Source organism: Schistocerca cancellata, chromosome 1 (assembly GCF_023864275.1).
Source record: "Schistocerca cancellata isolate TAMUIC-IGC-003103 chromosome 1, iqSchCanc2.1, whole genome shotgun sequence".
In the NCBI taxonomy this organism is placed as follows: domain Eukaryota; kingdom Metazoa; phylum Arthropoda; class Insecta; order Orthoptera; family Acrididae; genus Schistocerca; species Schistocerca cancellata.
In genome coordinates, this window is record NC_064626.1 from 818,009,379 (window position 1) to 818,027,489 (window position 18,111).

Below are 18,111 nucleotides of genomic sequence, written 5' to 3' on the forward strand. Positions count from 1 at the left end.
ATAACTTACTCATATTGTCCATACGGTATATATACAGGGTGTTTCAAAAATGACCGGTATATTTGAAACGGCAATAAAAACTAAACGAGCAGCGATAGAAATACACCGTTTGTTGCAATATGCTTGGGACAACAGTACGTTTTCAGGCGGACAAACTTTCGAAATTACAGTAGTTACAATTTTCAACAACAGATGGCGCTGCAAGTGATGTGAAAGATATAGAAGACAACGCAGTCTGTGGGTGCGCCATTCTGTACGTCGTCTTTCTGCTGTAAGCGTGTGCTGTTCACAATGTGCAAGTGTGCTGTAGACAACATGGTTTATTCCTTAGAACAGAGGATTTTTCTGGTGTTGGAATTCCACCGCCTAGAACACAGTGTTGTTGCAACAAGATGAAGTTTTCAACGGAGGTTTAATGTAACCAAAGGACCGAAAAGCGATACAATAAAGGATCTGTTTGAAAATTTTCAACGGACTGGGAACGTGACGGATGAACATGCTGGAAAGGTAGGGCGACCGCGTACGGCAACCACAGAGGGCATCGCGCAGCTAGTCAGCAGGTGATCCAACAGCGGCCTCGGGTTTCCGTTCGCCGTGTTGCAGCTGCGGTCCAAATGACGCCAACATCCACGTATCGTCTCATGCGCCAGAGTTTACACCTCTATCCATACAAAATTCAAGCGCGGCAACCCCTCAGCGCCGCTACCATTGCTGCACGAGAGACATTCGCTAACGATATAGTGCACAGGATTGATGACGGCGATATGCATGTGGGCAGCATTTGGTTTACTGACGAAGCTTATTTTTACCTGGACGGCTTCGTCAATAAACAGAACTGGCGCATATGGGGAACCGAAAAGCCCCATGTTGCAGTCCCATCGTCCCTGCATCCACAAAAAGTACTGGTCTGGGCCGCCATTTCTTCCAAAGGAATCATTGGCCCATTTTTCAGATCCGAAACGATTACTGCATCACGCTATCTGGACATTCTTTGTGAATTTGTGGCGGTACAAACTGCCTTAGACGACACTGCGAACACCTCGTGGTTTATGCAAGATGGTGCCCGGCCACATCGCACGGCCGACGTCTTTAATTTCCTGAATGAATGTTTCGATGATCGTGTGATTGCTTTGGGCTATCCGAAACATACAGGAGACGGCATGGTTTGGCCTCCCTATTCGCCAGACATGAACCCCTGTGACTTCTTTCTGTGGGGACACTTGAAAGACCAGGTGTACCGCCAGAATCCAGAAACAATTGAACAGCTGAAGCAGTACATCTCATCTGCATGTGAAGCCATTCCGCCAGACACGTTGTCAAAGGTTTCTGGTAATTTCATTCAGAGACTACGCCATATTATTGCTACGCATGGTGGATATGTGGAAAATATCGTACTATAGTGTTTCCCAGACCGCAGTGCCATCTGTTGTTGAAAATTGTAACTACTGTAATTTCGAAAGTTTGTCTGCCTGAAAATGTACTGTTGTCCCAAGCATATTGCAACAAACGGTGTATTTCTATTGCTGCTCGTTTAGTTTTTATTGCCGTTTCAAATATACCAGTCATTTTTGAAACACCCTGTACCTGCCTGCCAACCTAGACCTCAGACCACTACTACTGGTGAGCCTTTATTTCACAAAAATAGATAAAAATAACTGAGTTAGGTACAGTCTAATAAATAAAATTTCGTAACCTGAAATAATTTGTGTGGTCCAGTTATGGTTATGGAGGCCCTACACAGATTTTATTGATGTGTGTGATATTCCCTTATACTTTTACTGCTATTTCGATCACAATGTTAATCTAGCACACCAGAAGATAATTGTATTCTCTTATGACAGTTAGGTATCCTCATGTAGTGGAATCTTCCACACGTCCTAGTCACTTCAATTTTATGATCTTTGTATTAATAAATGTCCTTCCAAATGGAATATTATTATTATTAATTTTTTTTTTTTTTTTTTTTTGCACGCTGCTGTGTGACATAATAAACACTCAATACATGTAGAATATTTGATTACCGCAGACTCTGCCAGTTAGTGAGTGAAAAATATCTGCATTGAGTGTTATTTAGTTTGTACGTAATTGTGGTGTACTTTTTTGGGTAATGTATCCCTGTCACCATCACTAAGAGACGAATGTTTATTCACACCATCTGTGGTCAAAGAATAATACAGTTGATATATCCACAACACATAACTATAGCCTGATCTTCTTTGATGAATGTGAATTATCTACTTCTTTCAGTATTGTAATTTTGTCTTTGAACTATATTATGGCCTGTGTACTATATATCAATGGAGTAGAGCTTTCTTTTATAGATCCCTTTCTAAGCAAGCCTGTATTAGTTACTTGATGTTAAGATTAAGTGTTTGCATGTTACCACACTTTGATTGTGTAAATCTGCTGCAATGGAAACTCATGGAAACCATTATTTTGATAATTAGTCACATCTTATACGTAGCGTTACCATGTTTGGCAGAGATGTATTTTTGACCAATTGATTATGATGCTTCAAAATTTTTTGTATCTACTTTCAGGTTGTAAGATTATTGTTGTTGTTGTTGTTGTTGTCGTCGTCTTCAGTCCTGAGACTGGTTTGATGCAGCTCTCCATGCTACTCTATCCTGTGCCAGCTTTTTCATCTCCCAGTACTTACTGCAACCAACATCCTTCTGAATCTGCTTAGTGTATTGATCTCTTGGTTTCCCTCTACGATTTTTACCCTCCACGCTGCCCTCCAGTGCTAAGTTTGTGATCCCTTGATGCCTCAGAATATGCCCTACTAACCAGTCCCTTCTTTTTGTCAAGTTGTGCCACATGCTCCTCTTCTCCCCAATTATATTCAATACCTCATCATTAGTTATGTGATCTACCCATCTAATCTTCAGCATTCTTCTGTAGCACCACATTTCTAAAGCTTCTATTCTCTTCTTGTCCAAACTATTTATTGTCCATGTTTCACTTCCATACATGGCTACACTCCTTACAAATACTTTCAGAAACGACTTCCTGACACTTAAATCTATACTCGATGCTAACAAATTTTTCTTCTGCAGAAACGCTTTCCTTGCCATTGCCAGTCTACATTTTATATCTTCTCTACTTCGACCATCATCAGTTATTTTGCTCCCCAAATAAAACTCCTTTACTATTTTAAGTGTCTCATTTCCTAATCTAATTCCGGCAGCATCACCCGACTTAATTCGACTACATTCCATTATCCTCGTTTTGCTTTTTGTTGATGTTCATCTTATATCCTCCTTTCAAGACACTGTCCATTCTGCTCAACTGCTCTTTCAAGTCCTTTGCTGTCTCTGATAGAATTACAATGTCATCGGCGAACCTCAAATTTTTTATTTCTTCTCCATGGATTTTAATACCTACTTCGAATTGTAGGAAGTCAAATACTTGGGTTATTTTAGTCTCTTACTTTGCAGTTTCTCTTGTGAAGATGGTGGCCAGTACCGAAACCTGCCGAGAAATAAATAGAACTATACAGCTTTTGGCACAAAAAATGATTTTTTCCACACATTTATTGGCTGTAGATGAAAACTTGAAAGAAACTTTGTCAATCATTTTAGATTTTTTATCATCGATAAATAAAACAAATACTTCATGTGGAATAAAATTGTAAGTGGTCTGTAATGGCCTATTTGTTCAGAAATAGAAATTAATTGCAGTGGCAGACATTTATATGCTCTAAAAAGTTAACACAGTCTCTGCACGTTCTGCCATTAATAGTAGAGTCTAAGGCTGTAAACTAGAATAGTCTTGTTCCATGTATTCTTATTTTATGAAGGTGATTCAGTTCATGTTTTGATGTCCTGCTTTTCATGCTGAATACGTTTTTTGATGTTGTCACAGCAAAAAAAGTAAAATAGTATGACATAAGAAAACATTTTTTGTGTTACAGAATGGAGTTTAAGACATTCAGCTGCTATGACAATTTTGTGCCTTGCAACAACAGTGGTGCTCCTGACCACACTCCAACGCATCATGCTCTCCAACATCTTGAACGTTTATTACAAGGTGTATCACAGCGACTTCGAAATGTTAATCCCGCACAACTTGCAAGTGCTGGAAGCCCAGCAGCAAGTGTGGAAAAGGAGGTAATATTTTAAATATTTAGGCGATTTGTCAAAGCCATAAAATTGGTTAAATAAAGGAGGCTGTAGTAAAACTTCTGGCAATTCACATGCTTATTCAGCTCCCCCCCCCCCTCCACACACACACACCACACACTCGCAGAGAGAGAGAGAGAGAGAGAGAGAGAGAGAGTGTGTGTGTGTGTGTGTGTGTGTGTGTGTGTGTGTGTGTGTGTAAAGTCAGGTAGTGTTGTTACTCTTGTTTTGTGGAGCTGTAACAGAATTGCTTCTCATGACATATGATGTATTGCTTTCCCAAGTTGCACCCTGCTATAACTTTCCATCTAAGCTAGACTTTGGGTCACACTAGAGATCAGTCTTTTACTCCAATTTCACATTCAAAAATGTATTGGCAATTTGAGGCAACGCGGCGTAGTATATGTAACAACAAGTACTCTGCAAAGAATAACAAATAGTTTCAGTTTTGGCAGACAGAATACACTGATTCTGTACTCACTTATCATTATTCAACTGAAACTATTCTCCCATTTGCTGTGCAAAACTGACATTTTGGTGATCTCTGTACTGGAAATGAGTAGTGCCCTGGTTTACTATGCTTCAGCCAACACAAAGTAAGTAGTATCTTGAAGTGTACTGAAGGAGAGTTATAATACTGTCTGCAGTTCCCAACTGTCTGCATGTAGTGTTACTTATGTAAAAATGAGTGAAAGTGTTTGAAATGAGTGAACGTTTTTGAAAATGTTTGCAAATCATGTAACTGCAGCAGGACTTAGTTATCAGCTCAGTATTCATCTAGTGGGATGAGGTTTACATAAATACAGTAGATGAAATCAAAAAATTACAAACACCTGTAGGATACGCTAAACACAGAATTGCTCCTCTAGTCTGGCAGTCAGTGGGTAAGCCAAGAGAAATAAATTAAAAATTTTAAAAAATTGACGTTGGAAAAGAATGAAAGCATGCTTTTTCTGCAGTTTCATTCAGGAACATGAGTATTGAAAACAAAATGATTTTTATTATCTAGGACAATAAGTAATTTAATTGTTAACTGAGTCCTGTTATTTTGAGAACTCTTTGTGTCCATCTGTGTGTCAGTTTGCATACTTACACTCTAATATTTGCTTTCTTGCAGTCTAAAGAAAATGAAGAGAACACACCTCCATTGTGGTGGCAAGAAGGAATCAATTTGGATAAAGCTAGTATTATTCTTATAGGATTCAGCAAAGGGTGTGTGGTTTTAAACCAATTTATTTATGAATTTCATTATTTAAAGACCCTAACACCTGATGATGACACAATGATGAGAATTGTGACCAGAATACAAGATATGTACTGGTTAGATGGAGGCCATGCTGGGGGTAAAAACACTTGGATTACTTCAAGGAGCCTGTTGGAAACATTGACCAGACTGGGTAAGTAAATAAAGAGTTGTACTGTGGAGTACTGACTTTTAAAAATGTGGTCTAAGTAACCATCAACCCCAGTTCACACATCCCGTACCATAAAAATGTAAATTTTTAGGATTTCCAAAAGTATTATTGCTTCTATCATAACAACTTAGTCCCAACTACTTTCACATTACTGGTGTACCCTTTTTCCCCTTTAACTTCATGTACCATCAGATCACTCCCTTTTAGTTAATAATTGAATGCAGCCCAAAAAAAAATGTGTGATGTGAAATGACAAGTAAGACTCATCTGTTTGAACAATGGCCAGCTGGATGTGTAAATGGGACAGTAGTTACCAATTCCTTCGTTTTTTCATGCCGTTATAAATACAGTATTTGAAGAGTATGGTGTGAAGAATACAAAAATGTAATTCTGTCATGGATAAATCATGTTGAGATATATGTAACCAACCATATAAATTAATGTAAACAAGAAAATAACATAACACCAGAAAAAAGCAACACTAAAACTTTATTTTCATCATAGTCTTCAAGGATTAGGCTTTTGGTGTGTTCCACCTCAGAATTGTTCATGCTGTTTCTTCGAGCGACATCCAATGTTCCTCCTGCCAGTTGGGTTATATTATGTTGCCGCTGTAGTTATTCTATCAGTAGACATGTTGGACATGGTCTTTCCAGTTCAGGCGGTATTTTTCAGCTACATTTGTAATAGGTTGAACATTTAGTTTTTCTTTAATATCAGTATTTCATTTATGGTCCAACAATGAATATCTTGCTAAAAAGTGGAAGAACTTCATCTCTGGTGATTTGATTCATCGTAATTGATCAGATGTTAGGGTCCAACATTCACTACCATACAGTAGCAAAGGTAACATTAACGCTTTGTAGAGTTTAATGAATATTTCTTTCTGCACGTTATGTTTTAATGTACATTGTACAGTTCCACAGAAATGTCTGAATCTGGCCAATTTTAGCTGTATACCATCTGAGGTGGTAAATTTAAAATTGCACGCTATATATTTAAACTCTCTTACTTGTTCACTTATTTGTTAATCTTTAACAGTTTTGGCTGTTATTGGTTCCAGTCCTTGAAATGTCATCATTTTTGTTTCATCTGTTGATATTTTCATTCTGTATATAGCGGCAGTTTGACTCGACTTGTGTATTGGAATTTGAACCTTTCCTTCAGGTGGTCCTATTATGATCTGATCATCAGCAAATAGCATCATCATAAAATTAAAATTATCACTTCTTAATGTGTCATTTAATAAAAATGAACCATCTATGAATGATATCAATGTAAAAATTAAAAATTGGGGGAGGGGGGGGGGGGGGCTGTGGGCAGCCTTGTCTGACTCCTTAATTGACATCATCAGATTCTGTCCCAGTCCTCACAGTACAGATCCTCATTTTATTATTTTTGTATAATGACTGAATTGCCTTAATCATATGTGCTGGAACTTAAATGCTTTTAGTTCCCACAGAACTTCCTGCTTTACCTTGTCAGACGACTTTTCACAGTCGATAAGAACATAATAAGTTGACTATTTAAGTTGCCTTCTTTTCTTGGTTAATTGTGCCAAAGTGAAAGACAGACAGAACATGATGCACTTTTTCTAATAGCATGTTGTACTGCTAACATAAGTGTTTCCACTATTGGTATGAAACTCTTGTATATAATTTTATCATATAGTTTGCAGCAGAAATTTTGTAGACTTATTCCTTGGTAATTTGTGAATTGTGAATTATCACCTTTCTTGCAAATAGGGCATACCAAAACTTCATTCTATTCATCTAGTCTGCTCAGGTGGCAAACATTCATAAAATGTAAAAGTCTAAGCTTTAGTTGATCAGATGCACATTTAATCAGCTCCATTTTTATATTATCAGTACCAGCTGTCCTTTTTGCTTTTTTATGACATTTTACAGCTCTTCCATTGTTATCAGATCTTCAGGTCTACAGAGTTGCTGGTACTGGTGTGCATTTCTGTTTCTTCTTCATGATCAGTTCATAGATGTTTCGAGTATTTTAACCATTCCTTTTAAGATACTACATTTAATTGTAAAGTATCTTATTCCTGTTTCTCCAATAGCTTAATAATTTTGTGTGCTTTGTTTTGTCTTGTGTATCATCTTCTACTTTACTCACATATCAATCCCAATTTTTCTGTTCAATTTTTCATAGTTCTATCTGTAGTAAAGCAGATTTACTTTTATAATCCTCTCTATAATTGAAATTATTAGGTAATGACAAGGTTTTTAGATTCACCTCCTTTTAATCTTATATTAACTTATTAGTATGGTCATTCCAAATCATTAATCCCCCTTGAAAGTATTTCTTCTTCCTTATTCCTAATGCTTCAACAGCTGTGTTGATAGTATTCCATTTTCCATTTATGTTGTTGCTTACTGGTTTTCATTTGACATTTCTCATTTAGTCTCATTTGGTATAATAGTTTGATACTATATTGGTGGAGTAGGTGCACCTACGAGTTCTTCCATCCGACTGGGTGTTTATGTGTGGAGTCTTTCATATTTTTACAAAAGTTACATTACTTCTTTCTAAAAAAAGATACACCAAAGCTTCTCTAAACTCTTGTTGTGTCTTTAATTATCATCCATGCCTTTTTAATTGCAGGAATACAGTCTCTTGTTGAAGCTGTACCTTGAGGTGCCCATGTAAATTATAGATGTCACAATGTTAAAGAAGGTGTTTCTTACACATGATTCGTTGTGTATGGCAAACTCTTATTAGTTTCTTTCCATTGATATTCAGTGAAATTTCACCTTCTGTATGTACTACATCTGTGATGGGTCTCTTACCCAATTGGTCATTTAAGTCTTGCAATCTTTTTTATTTCATTTATGTTAGCAATATTGATTTTCAGAATGAAATTTTCGCTCTGCAGTGGAATGAGCGCTGATATGAAAATTCCAGGCAGATTAAAACTGTTTGCCGGACCAAGACTCGAACTCAGGAACTTTGCCTTTTGCAGGCAATCTGTCCTCACAGCATTAAATTCCACCAGTACAGTTTAATATTGATTTTAGCAATGCCTAGTTCTTTTCCCAGTTCTGTTTCTGTATGTATCAGACCTTCTAATGTTCCCTGTTGCTATTTTAAACATTTCTGATATGTGATTTGTCACTACTCTTTACCCTATTTCTTTCATAGCTCAATGTATAATGATCAATCTGATTTGAAAATTTCCCTGAATTTTTGGCCATACGGGGTAGGTGTGTGGTCTGAGGTGCCTTGTCATGGTCTCCGTGCGGCTCCCCTTGTTGGAGGTTCGAGTCCTCCCTCGGGCATGGGTGTGCGTGTTGTCCATAGCGTAAGTTAGTTTAAGTTAAGATTAAGTGGTGTGTAGGCTTAAGGACCGATGACCTAAGTAGTTGGGTCCCAAAAGACCTTACCACAAATTTCCCTGAATTTTTAGCAATTCAAATGTCTCCTGGGCGTATCACATATGCTGTGCATGGGAATAGGTTAGAAAGGAGGGATACATCACCCAGACCCCAGTTTGAGAGGGGCCCACCTGTTGTTAGGAGTAGGGGAAACAGTTTGATAACTGTGGCACACATCTTCCACAAACCTTTCTAGTTTTTATGTATATAGACTGAAGCAGCGAGTGAAATTTTGTACCGAGGCTGGGAATTGAACTCTGGTCTCCTGCTTACTAGGCAGGTGCATTAGCAACTGAGCCACCTTGGTACAACTGCACAAATTATCCTGGCATGCCTCCCCCCTTGATCCCAATTCTCACTGCTGCCCCAGTCTACATTAAATTCCCCCTTATACACGAACAGACTTGCTGAGACTTTCGGTGTTCCAGAATAGCACCTCACCATCAAATGTAAAGGGGGGGATATGCAGGTACTTATACAAATGAAATGACACAATTTGAGAGACTTACTTCAGACTTACTGGTCTCGTACAGATACGATTATATAGACTGAAGCGGTGAGTGAAAATTTGTATCAAGGCCGGTAATCGAACCTGTATCTCTTGCTTACTAAGCAGGTGCATTAGCCAGTAAGGCAATTCAGCACAGCGGTTCACACAGCTTCACGAATTCCCCTGCATGCCTCCCTCCTCGATCCAAATTCTCATTGCCACCTCACTGCCTAGTAAGCAGGAGACCCAGACTTGATTCCCAGCCTTGGTACAAATTTTCACTCGCCATTTCAGTCTATATACATAAAGTTATTTCTGTATGAGACCAGTAAAGTCTCTGAAATTGTGTCATTTCATTTTTATAAGTACCTGCACCTGGGTTTCAGGTTGGATTCCCCATTTATGTTCAATGCTGAGGTGCTATTCCAAAACATGTCCGCCCCTGATAGCTGAGTGGTCAGCGCGACAGAATGTTGTACCTAACGGCCCAGGTTTGATTCCTGGCTGGGTCGGAGATTTTCTCTGCTCAGGGACTGGGTATTGTGCTGTCCTTACCATCATCATTTCATCCCCATCGATACGCAAGTCGCCGAAGTGGCGTCAGCTCGAAAGACTTGTACCAGGAGAATGGTCTACCCGACAGGAGGCCCTAGCCACATGGCATTTCCATTTCCATTCCAAAACATGGAAGATTCTCAGCAAATTTGTTCGTATATGAGGAGAATGTAAAGTAGACTTGGGGAGCAGTGAGAATCTTGACTGAGGGAGGCATGCCAGGGTAATTCTTGCAATTGTGTGAATGGATATGCGAAAATGGCTTAGTGGCTAACACACATGCCTAGTAAGCAGGAGACCTGGATTTTATTCTCAGCCTTGGTACAAATTTTTGCTTGCTGCATCAGTCTATTATACATAAAATCATATCTGTACGAGACCAGGAAAATCTCTGAAATTGGATCATTCATTTCTAGTTTGTTGAATTGTTTGCAGTGTTGAAAACATTGGAAGCTGATTGCGATGTTAATATTAGGTATGGTGTCATTGTACAGCCCTGCTATAAATATTATTTTTCTGTGGCATAAGAAACTTCTGCTACGTGGTCCTGTCATTTAATATGCTTATTAAGAAATAGATTTAATTCAAAAACATGAGGTAGAGCAAAGACAGAAGACTCACAGAGATTAAAACAATGAATTATTTAGAGATAAGTAGATGACTCACTGAAAGGCAGAAGCACTGTCTCGTCGATAGGCACACAAACAAAAGGTACAGAGCTTGGCTAGTTTTCGGAATGCACTTCCTTTTTCTACTCACTTACAAATGTCTGTCTTCTTACATTGTGCTCAGTCAATTGCCAGCTCTTTACTGGCCCATGGTTAGTGTCTAGGGGTGAAGTGGGGGTGTGGGAGGGAGGGCGACATGAGGGATGGAAAGAGGCAGGAGGCAGGGAAGGAATTTGGGCAAGCGGCTCATGGGAGAGTGTGAAGCCATCTGTGGGCTAGCTAGGGCTGCAGGTAGAGGGGGCAAGTAGCAGATGGCTGGGCATGTGATTTCATAGACTCGGGCATGACATAACAGCAGGCAGCTAGCTGATGTGGTGTCGCCAATTGGCTTGGCGTTCTGGGGCAGGGGTGGTGGTGTACACACACACACACACACACACACACTCACTCACTCACTCACTCTCTCTCTCTCTCTCTCTCTCTCTCTCTCTCTCTCTCTCTCTCTCCTGGGCAGGGGGCAGCGAGTTACCTTACATTTAAGCAAGGAAGATTACAGGAGCAAATGATGTCTGTAAGGATAGCTCCCATCTGTGCAACTCAGAAAAGCTGTGGTGTTGATGGGGAGGGTCCAGATGGCATAGGCTGTCGAGCAGCCATTGAAATCTCACATATTATGCTCTGCTGCGTGTTATATCACTGGGTGATTCACCATGTTTTCGGCAACAGTTTGCCGGTGCCCATTCATTCTAGTTGACAGCTGGTTGGTTGTCATACCAATGTAAAACTCTGTGCTTTGGTTGCAGCAGAGCTGGTATATAACATGGCTGCTTTCATAGGTGGCCCTACGTCTGATGGGCTAGGGTAATTCTGTAATGGGACTGGAGTAGGTAGTGCTGGGTGTGTGGATTGGAGACGTCTTGCACTTGAGTCTTCCACAGCGATATGATTCGTGTTGCAGGGGACTTGGGGGGGGGGGGGGGGGGTTGTGTAGCAATGGACTAGGATGTTGATGAAGTTGTGTGAGCAGCACAGAACACCACCAATTTGGTAGGGATTGTAAGTATCTTAGGTAGGATGTACCTCATTTCAGGGCATGATGATAGATAATCAAATTTCCTGGTGAAGGATGTGGTTGTCATTTCAGTCTGAGGTGCCATTGGGTGACAAGCAGGGCTCTTCTTTGTGGTTAGTTCTTGGATGAATGTGAGAATCAGGTATGTGTGAAGATATTTCACACAAAATTTGTGAATTAGGTCTGGAGAGTATTACCCTATTGTGGCTGGTTACAGTGCTCCCACCTAAAGAATCTCGGCTTTTGTTGATCGACACTTCCAGTCATTTATACAAAACCTAGCATCCCTCATTAAAGATAATAACCATTTCCTGCATTAGCTCTCGACCATCCCCACACCCTTACCTTCCGAATCCTTACTTATCACAGTTGATGCAACCTCCCTACACACCAATATCCCTCATGCCACTGGCTATGCTGCGATTGAGCACTGCCTCTCCCAACTCCTTGCAGACTCCAATCCCTCCACTTCATTCCTCCTACACCTAACCAACTACATCTTAAACCATAACTACTTCACCTTTGAAGGGAAGCCACACAGACAAATTCGTGACACACCATGGGCACCTATGTGGCACCTTCCATGTCAGTCTCTTCATTGGTCATCTAGAGGCAACATTCCTAGCTTTCCAAAACCCCAAACCCCTGGTCTGGTTCAGGTTTATTGATGACATCTTACAATCTGGATCAGAGGCCAGGAAACACTCATTCCTCCACAATCTCAACACCACCTCTCCCATCCACTTCACCTGATCCTCCTCCAACTATCGTGCCACTGTTCTAGATGTCAGTCTCCATCCACACCTCGGTCCACATCAAACCCACCAGTCACCAACAGTACCTGCATTTCGACAGCTGCCATCCCTTCCACACAAAAAAATCCCTCCCCTACAGCGTGGTCACCCACAGTAGACACATCTGCAGTGATGAGAACTCCCTCGGCCAGTATGCCGGAGGCCTCACGAAGGCCTTCCCAGACAGGCAATACCCCCCAGACCTAATTCACAAACAGATCTGCTGTGCTGTATCATCACACACACCCGATCCTCACATCCATCCCGAGGACCAACCACAAAGTAGCATTGCCCTTTTCACTTAGTAACACCCTGGACTAGAAAGATTGAACCATGTTCTTTATCAGGGCTTTATCTGTCATCATGCTGTGAAATGAGGGGCATCCTAAGATACTTCCAGCCGCTCCAAAGTAGTGTTCCACCGCCCACCCAACCACCACAACATCCTAGTCCATCCCTATGCAACTCCCATTCACAATCCCCTGCCACTGGGATCATACACTTGTGGAAGACTCAGATGCAAGACCTACCCAATTCACACACCCAACACCTCCTCCTCCAATCTCGTCACAGGATTATCCTACCCAGTCAGAGGCCGAGCCACATGTGAAAGCAGCCGCATTACATACCAGCTCTGCTGCAAGCACTGAACAACATTTTCCATTGGTGTGGCATCCAATCAGCTGTCTGCTAGAATGAATGGCCACCACTAAACCGTTGCAAAAAGCAAGATGAGTCACAACATGCAGCAGAGTATGACATGCTGGGTTTCAATGGCTGCTTCACAACCTGTGCCATCTGGACCCTTCCCACTACCACCAGCTTTTCTGAGCTGTGCAGATGGGAGCTTTCTTTACAGCACATCATTCGCTTCCTTAATCTCCCTGGTCTGAATGTAAGGTAACCTGCTGACTGCCCTCCCCTCTCCCCCTCCCCCTCCTCCAAAGTGTGTGTGTGTGTGTGTGTGTGTGTGTGTGTGTGTGTGTGTGTGTGTCCCACAACTGGCAAAAGGAAGTGCTTTCTGCCGGCTAAGCTGTGCGCCTTTTGTTTACGTGACTATTGATGATGCAGTGCTTCTGCCTTTCAGTGAGTCATCTCCTTGATTCCTAAATAATTAGTAGTTCTCAACCAGAACTTTCTATATGTTACTAACGATTAAGGACAGTTGTTGTACTACTTAGAGCTCTACTCGTATGAAGCAGACTTTATTTGTAGTATGTGCACAAACTGGTAAAGCTTGAGAAGTAAGCAATCCTTTTTCATTTAATATGTGGGTGCCAAATATTATTGATTGTCCATAATTGTAACAGATTTATGTCATTAATTATAGAGTTATTGAAAGTTATTAAAAAATTACTGAAATAGGCATTTTACAATTTGATGATTTAAAAATACTGGAAAAGATATTGTTTGCATTTCACTAATCATAAGCTACTAGAATGTTTTGTAGATCGTAATTATTTCTGTCCTGAGTACATAGTAAACATGTCTACAAATAATTTTGACACCACAACTTACCAAGGCAGGTTATGCTAAATGATGATGAACATTTTCCATTCTGCATTTCAGAGGATAGGGCTAAAATTGCTTTTGAACCAAGTGACATCACAAGGTTCAAGGCATTCATTTGTAAGCTGTTGTGGTTTTTATAATCAGATGACATGACAAGATATACAGTTAACCTGTTTATGCATACTTATTAATACATACCACACTGACGAGCTTCTAAGGTTTTTTATTGTAGCTTAGTCATTCCTTATTACAAACTCAGTCACCTCTTCAGATAATCTTAACCTCATTTAAGCAGTTGTTTCTACTTCCACAGGTATAGGCATTCACATCCATGTAACTCCATATCAAGTGAATGATGACCGAAGACCCTGGATAAGAAAGGAAGAAAAGACTTTTGGTGACTTACTAAGACGACTGGGAGCACCTGTTCATAGAACTCTACACTTTGAAAATCAAGTTGCAAGTTTGTGCACACATTTTGAGGTCCTTTCTGTGTTTCGACAGACAGATTAGTGTAGCAGTTTTACCTACATTGCACGTCGTTATGAATGCAGACTGATATTGGTGTTATACGTTTGATACAAATTGATGAAATGCCTTTCAGATTCAGAAAGAGATAAAGAACTTCATTTGCCTTTAGTAATGGCATTGCACATGATGCCAGTTTTTTCATTAAATTAGATGGCAAAGGATAACAGTGTTCAAGAGAAGAGAATAGTGTACAAACAGTGAATTGCTGTGGAAGAACATTATTGTTCTTGTCGTTATAGGACAACTTCATGGTGCAATTTAGTGTGTGATAAGACGGTTTAAGTTATAAAAAGTGCCATGACTTTGGTAAATGATTTTGGTTTATGAAACATTGTGCTTTATGGATATCTATCAAAATAATACTTTCCATTATTAATTTAATAAATGTATCTGTCTGTACACTATACAGATGCCTCTCAGACTTTCAATGTAAAAAATTCACATTTTCTCTCTCTCTCTCTCTCTCTCTCTCTCTCTCTCACACACACACACACACACACACACACACACACACACACACACACAGATTGATTTTAAACATCCTGTAGAGGTTGAATATGCAGTCAAATCTGAAAAAAACTAACAATTGAGATATAGTGAAACACAGGCAGTAAAAATTAGTCATTTGGAAAGTGTTGCCAAAAGTGTTTGTTTTAAATGATGAAAAATGTTACCTCCATAAGATTTGATGAGCATTTCACTGATTAAGTGTTACTTATGTTGAGTCAGTAGTTTGTGCTGCCGTGTAATACAGTTAAATTGTTTGCAGTTTCATTTCAGTCAAATGAAAATTGTGCATCTTGGTTGCCCAGAGAACATTTACAAATTAATTTATATTTACCATTGGATGGACAGAGCTTAAATGATTGTCAGTTATTAAATATATTCATTTTCATTTGTCAGTCAAAATTCCTTTTTTTCTTTAAAAAAATGGCTTTATCTCTGACTCACTTATTTCACATGTAATATAAAAGGACCAAACAGGTGCTGGTCGTGGACTATATAGCAAGAAGAGCATTTTTTCAAAGAGAGAAATAGAAAAAATTCAGATAGTGTATTTGTACGTATTGTGGAAGATATACATGAGCATAGCAACTAACTACAGCACAACAGTGAAATGAGATTTGTCATTTCATTCCATAAAATTTTCAAATATTTTGATTTATTTTCAGGAGACAACTTGGATTTACAGCAGAGAAACTGTGCTGTAAGTGCAATTCAAAAGTTTTACATTGTATTACATTCATTACTATAACAATTACACAATACTTTTCAGTATTAAAAAATATTCGTTCAGACTATCAGATTGTCAACCACGAATTCTTCAATAGAATAACTGTTGTACTGGAAAAATAGAGCAGGCTATTCAGTTAACTAGGCTCCTTGGTAAATTTATGCCTGCTGCCGCCACTGTCACCCCACGCCACTCCCCAATTTTGCTTCTTTATTATTATTATTATTATTATTATTATTAATTAGTTTTAGTTAGTATTTTACTCTTGACTGACATCATGGAGCAACTTGCTTCAGTTCCTCTTCTTTCTTTGTTAAAGTTTTACACTAGTCATTCATATGTTCCCAGTGTTGTATTTTTCGTTCTCTGTTCATGTTGACCCCAATTTCTTTCGCCATAAAAGACTTTTAAATTCAGTATTTTATTTTAAAAATGTTTGTTTCTGTTGCTTCCACAGGGTTGCCATAAGTTCTGGAATATCAGGGAATTTCAAACGTGTCAGGGAAGTTGGAGAAATTTGAAGGGGGGGGGGGGATTAAAAAAACACTGGAGAAATCTCATTTTGTCTCAGTAGCTGAAATGGTTTGTTTACTGAGATGTCATGCATCATCGCTGCTGAGTATGTGCATTGCTTCCCTGCTTCTTCATTCTTACTGCTTCTCCCCTTTCTACATGTCCCCTCAGCTTGCAGTCATTACTGTCTACTGTCACCACTTCTTGCCACTAGCCTATCAGCTGCTGACAAGATTCAGGGAGGCATGAGGAGTGGTTTGTTTGGATCTGATTCTCAGATATTGTAGATGTAGTGGCCGGAGACAGTGGTCGTGTGCATGAGTTGTGTCTGAGTGTTTGTGTGAATGTATGTGTGCTGTCGTTTTCGGACAAAGGCTATGACCAAAAATTTAGTTGTGAGAATTTGATTGTCTTTTCTATGTGCTTGTCTGCATATCAGCAATCATCTTTATGGTGAGCTGCTACCTATCCTTATTAGTACTGATTCTCAGAGCATTCGTGCAAGTTACCTGTTGCATGGATTGATCACCACAGTCTCATTTCATCAACGTGGTATCTGTGACAAGTGAATAGCTGTCACATCAGTGGACATCCATGATGGGCCAAAACCACAGGCCATTTCTGTAGGTATCTCTAATGGATCGGGCCTGCCAATCTGAAGCCATTGTTTCCCACTAGTGTGCTGGCCCTTTATGTCAGATATAGTCTCATCAATCTGCCCACAGGCCAGGTATGTTTGTGTGTGGCGTAATGCAGTGCATTTTCATGGTTTATCCTTGAAGCTAGGACTGTAGTGCTCCCCAGCAGATCAGAGGCCATGGGCAATAGATTTCAGGAACTGTGACTGACACACCACAAGTACAAAGTGCATTCAAGTTCTGAGGCCTCCGATTTTTCTTTCTGATTATCTACTCACCCGAAATCGATGAAACTGGTGTTACTTCTCGACATAATCGCCCTGCAGACGTACACATTTTTCACAATGCTGACACCATGATTCCATGGCAGCGGCGAAGGCTTCTTTAGGAGTCTGTTTTGACCACTGGAAAATCGCGGAGGCAATAGCAGCACGGCTGGTGAATGTGGGGCCACGGTGAGTGTCTTTCATTGTTGGAAAAAGCCAAAAGTCACTAGGAGCCAGGTCAGGTGAGTAGGGAGCATGAGGAATCACTTCAAAATTGTTATTACGAAGAAACTGTTGCGTAACGTTAGCTCGATGTGCGGGTGCGTTGTCTTGGTGAAACGGCACACGCGCAGCCCTTCCCGGACGTTTTTGTTGCACTGCAGGAAGGAATTTGTTCTTCAAAACATTTTCGTAGGATGCACCTGTTACCGTAGTGCCCTTTGGAACGTAATGGGTAAGGATTACGCCCTCGCTGTCCCAGAACATGGACACCATCATTTTTTCAGCACTGGCGGTTACCCGAAATTTTTTTGGTGGCAGTGAATCTGTGTGCTTCCATTCAGCTGACTGGCGCTTTGTTTCTGGATTGAAAAATGGCATCCACGTCTCATCCATTGCCACAACCAACGAAAAGAAAGTCCCATTCATGCTGTCGTTGCGCGTCAACATTGCTTGGCAACATGCCACACGGGCAGCCATGTGGTCGTCCGTCAGCATTCGTGATTCGTGGCACCCACCTGGATGACACTTTTCACATTTTCAGGTCGTCGTGCAGGATTGTGTGCACAGAACCCACAGAAATGCCACCTCTGGAGGCGATCTGTTCTACAGTCATTCGGCGACCCCCCAAAACAATTCTCCCCACTTTCTCGATCGTGTCGTCAGACCGGCTTGTACGAGCCCGAGGTTGTTT

The 18,111-nt window shown here is 40.2% G+C and overlaps 1 protein-coding gene across 4 annotated transcripts in view; it reads left to right on the forward strand.

Moving 5' to 3' along the window:
* Window positions 1–15,050, forward strand: part of LOC126188217 (mitochondrial protein C2orf69 homolog) — a 231,199-nt gene extending 216,149 nt beyond the window's left edge. For all 4 annotated transcript variants that reach the window (XM_049929778.1, XM_049929770.1, XM_049929785.1 and 1 more), the window contains 3 exons: window positions 3,917–4,112; window positions 5,242–5,521; window positions 14,330–15,050. In XM_049929778.1, the coding sequence (XP_049785735.1) occupies window positions 3,917–4,112; window positions 5,242–5,521; window positions 14,330–14,529 (676 nt within the window). In that variant the 3' untranslated portion in view covers window positions 14,530–15,050. The remainder of the gene's footprint in view (window positions 1–3,916; window positions 4,113–5,241; window positions 5,522–14,329) is intronic.
* Window positions 15,051–18,111: the final 3,061 nt, after the last annotated feature.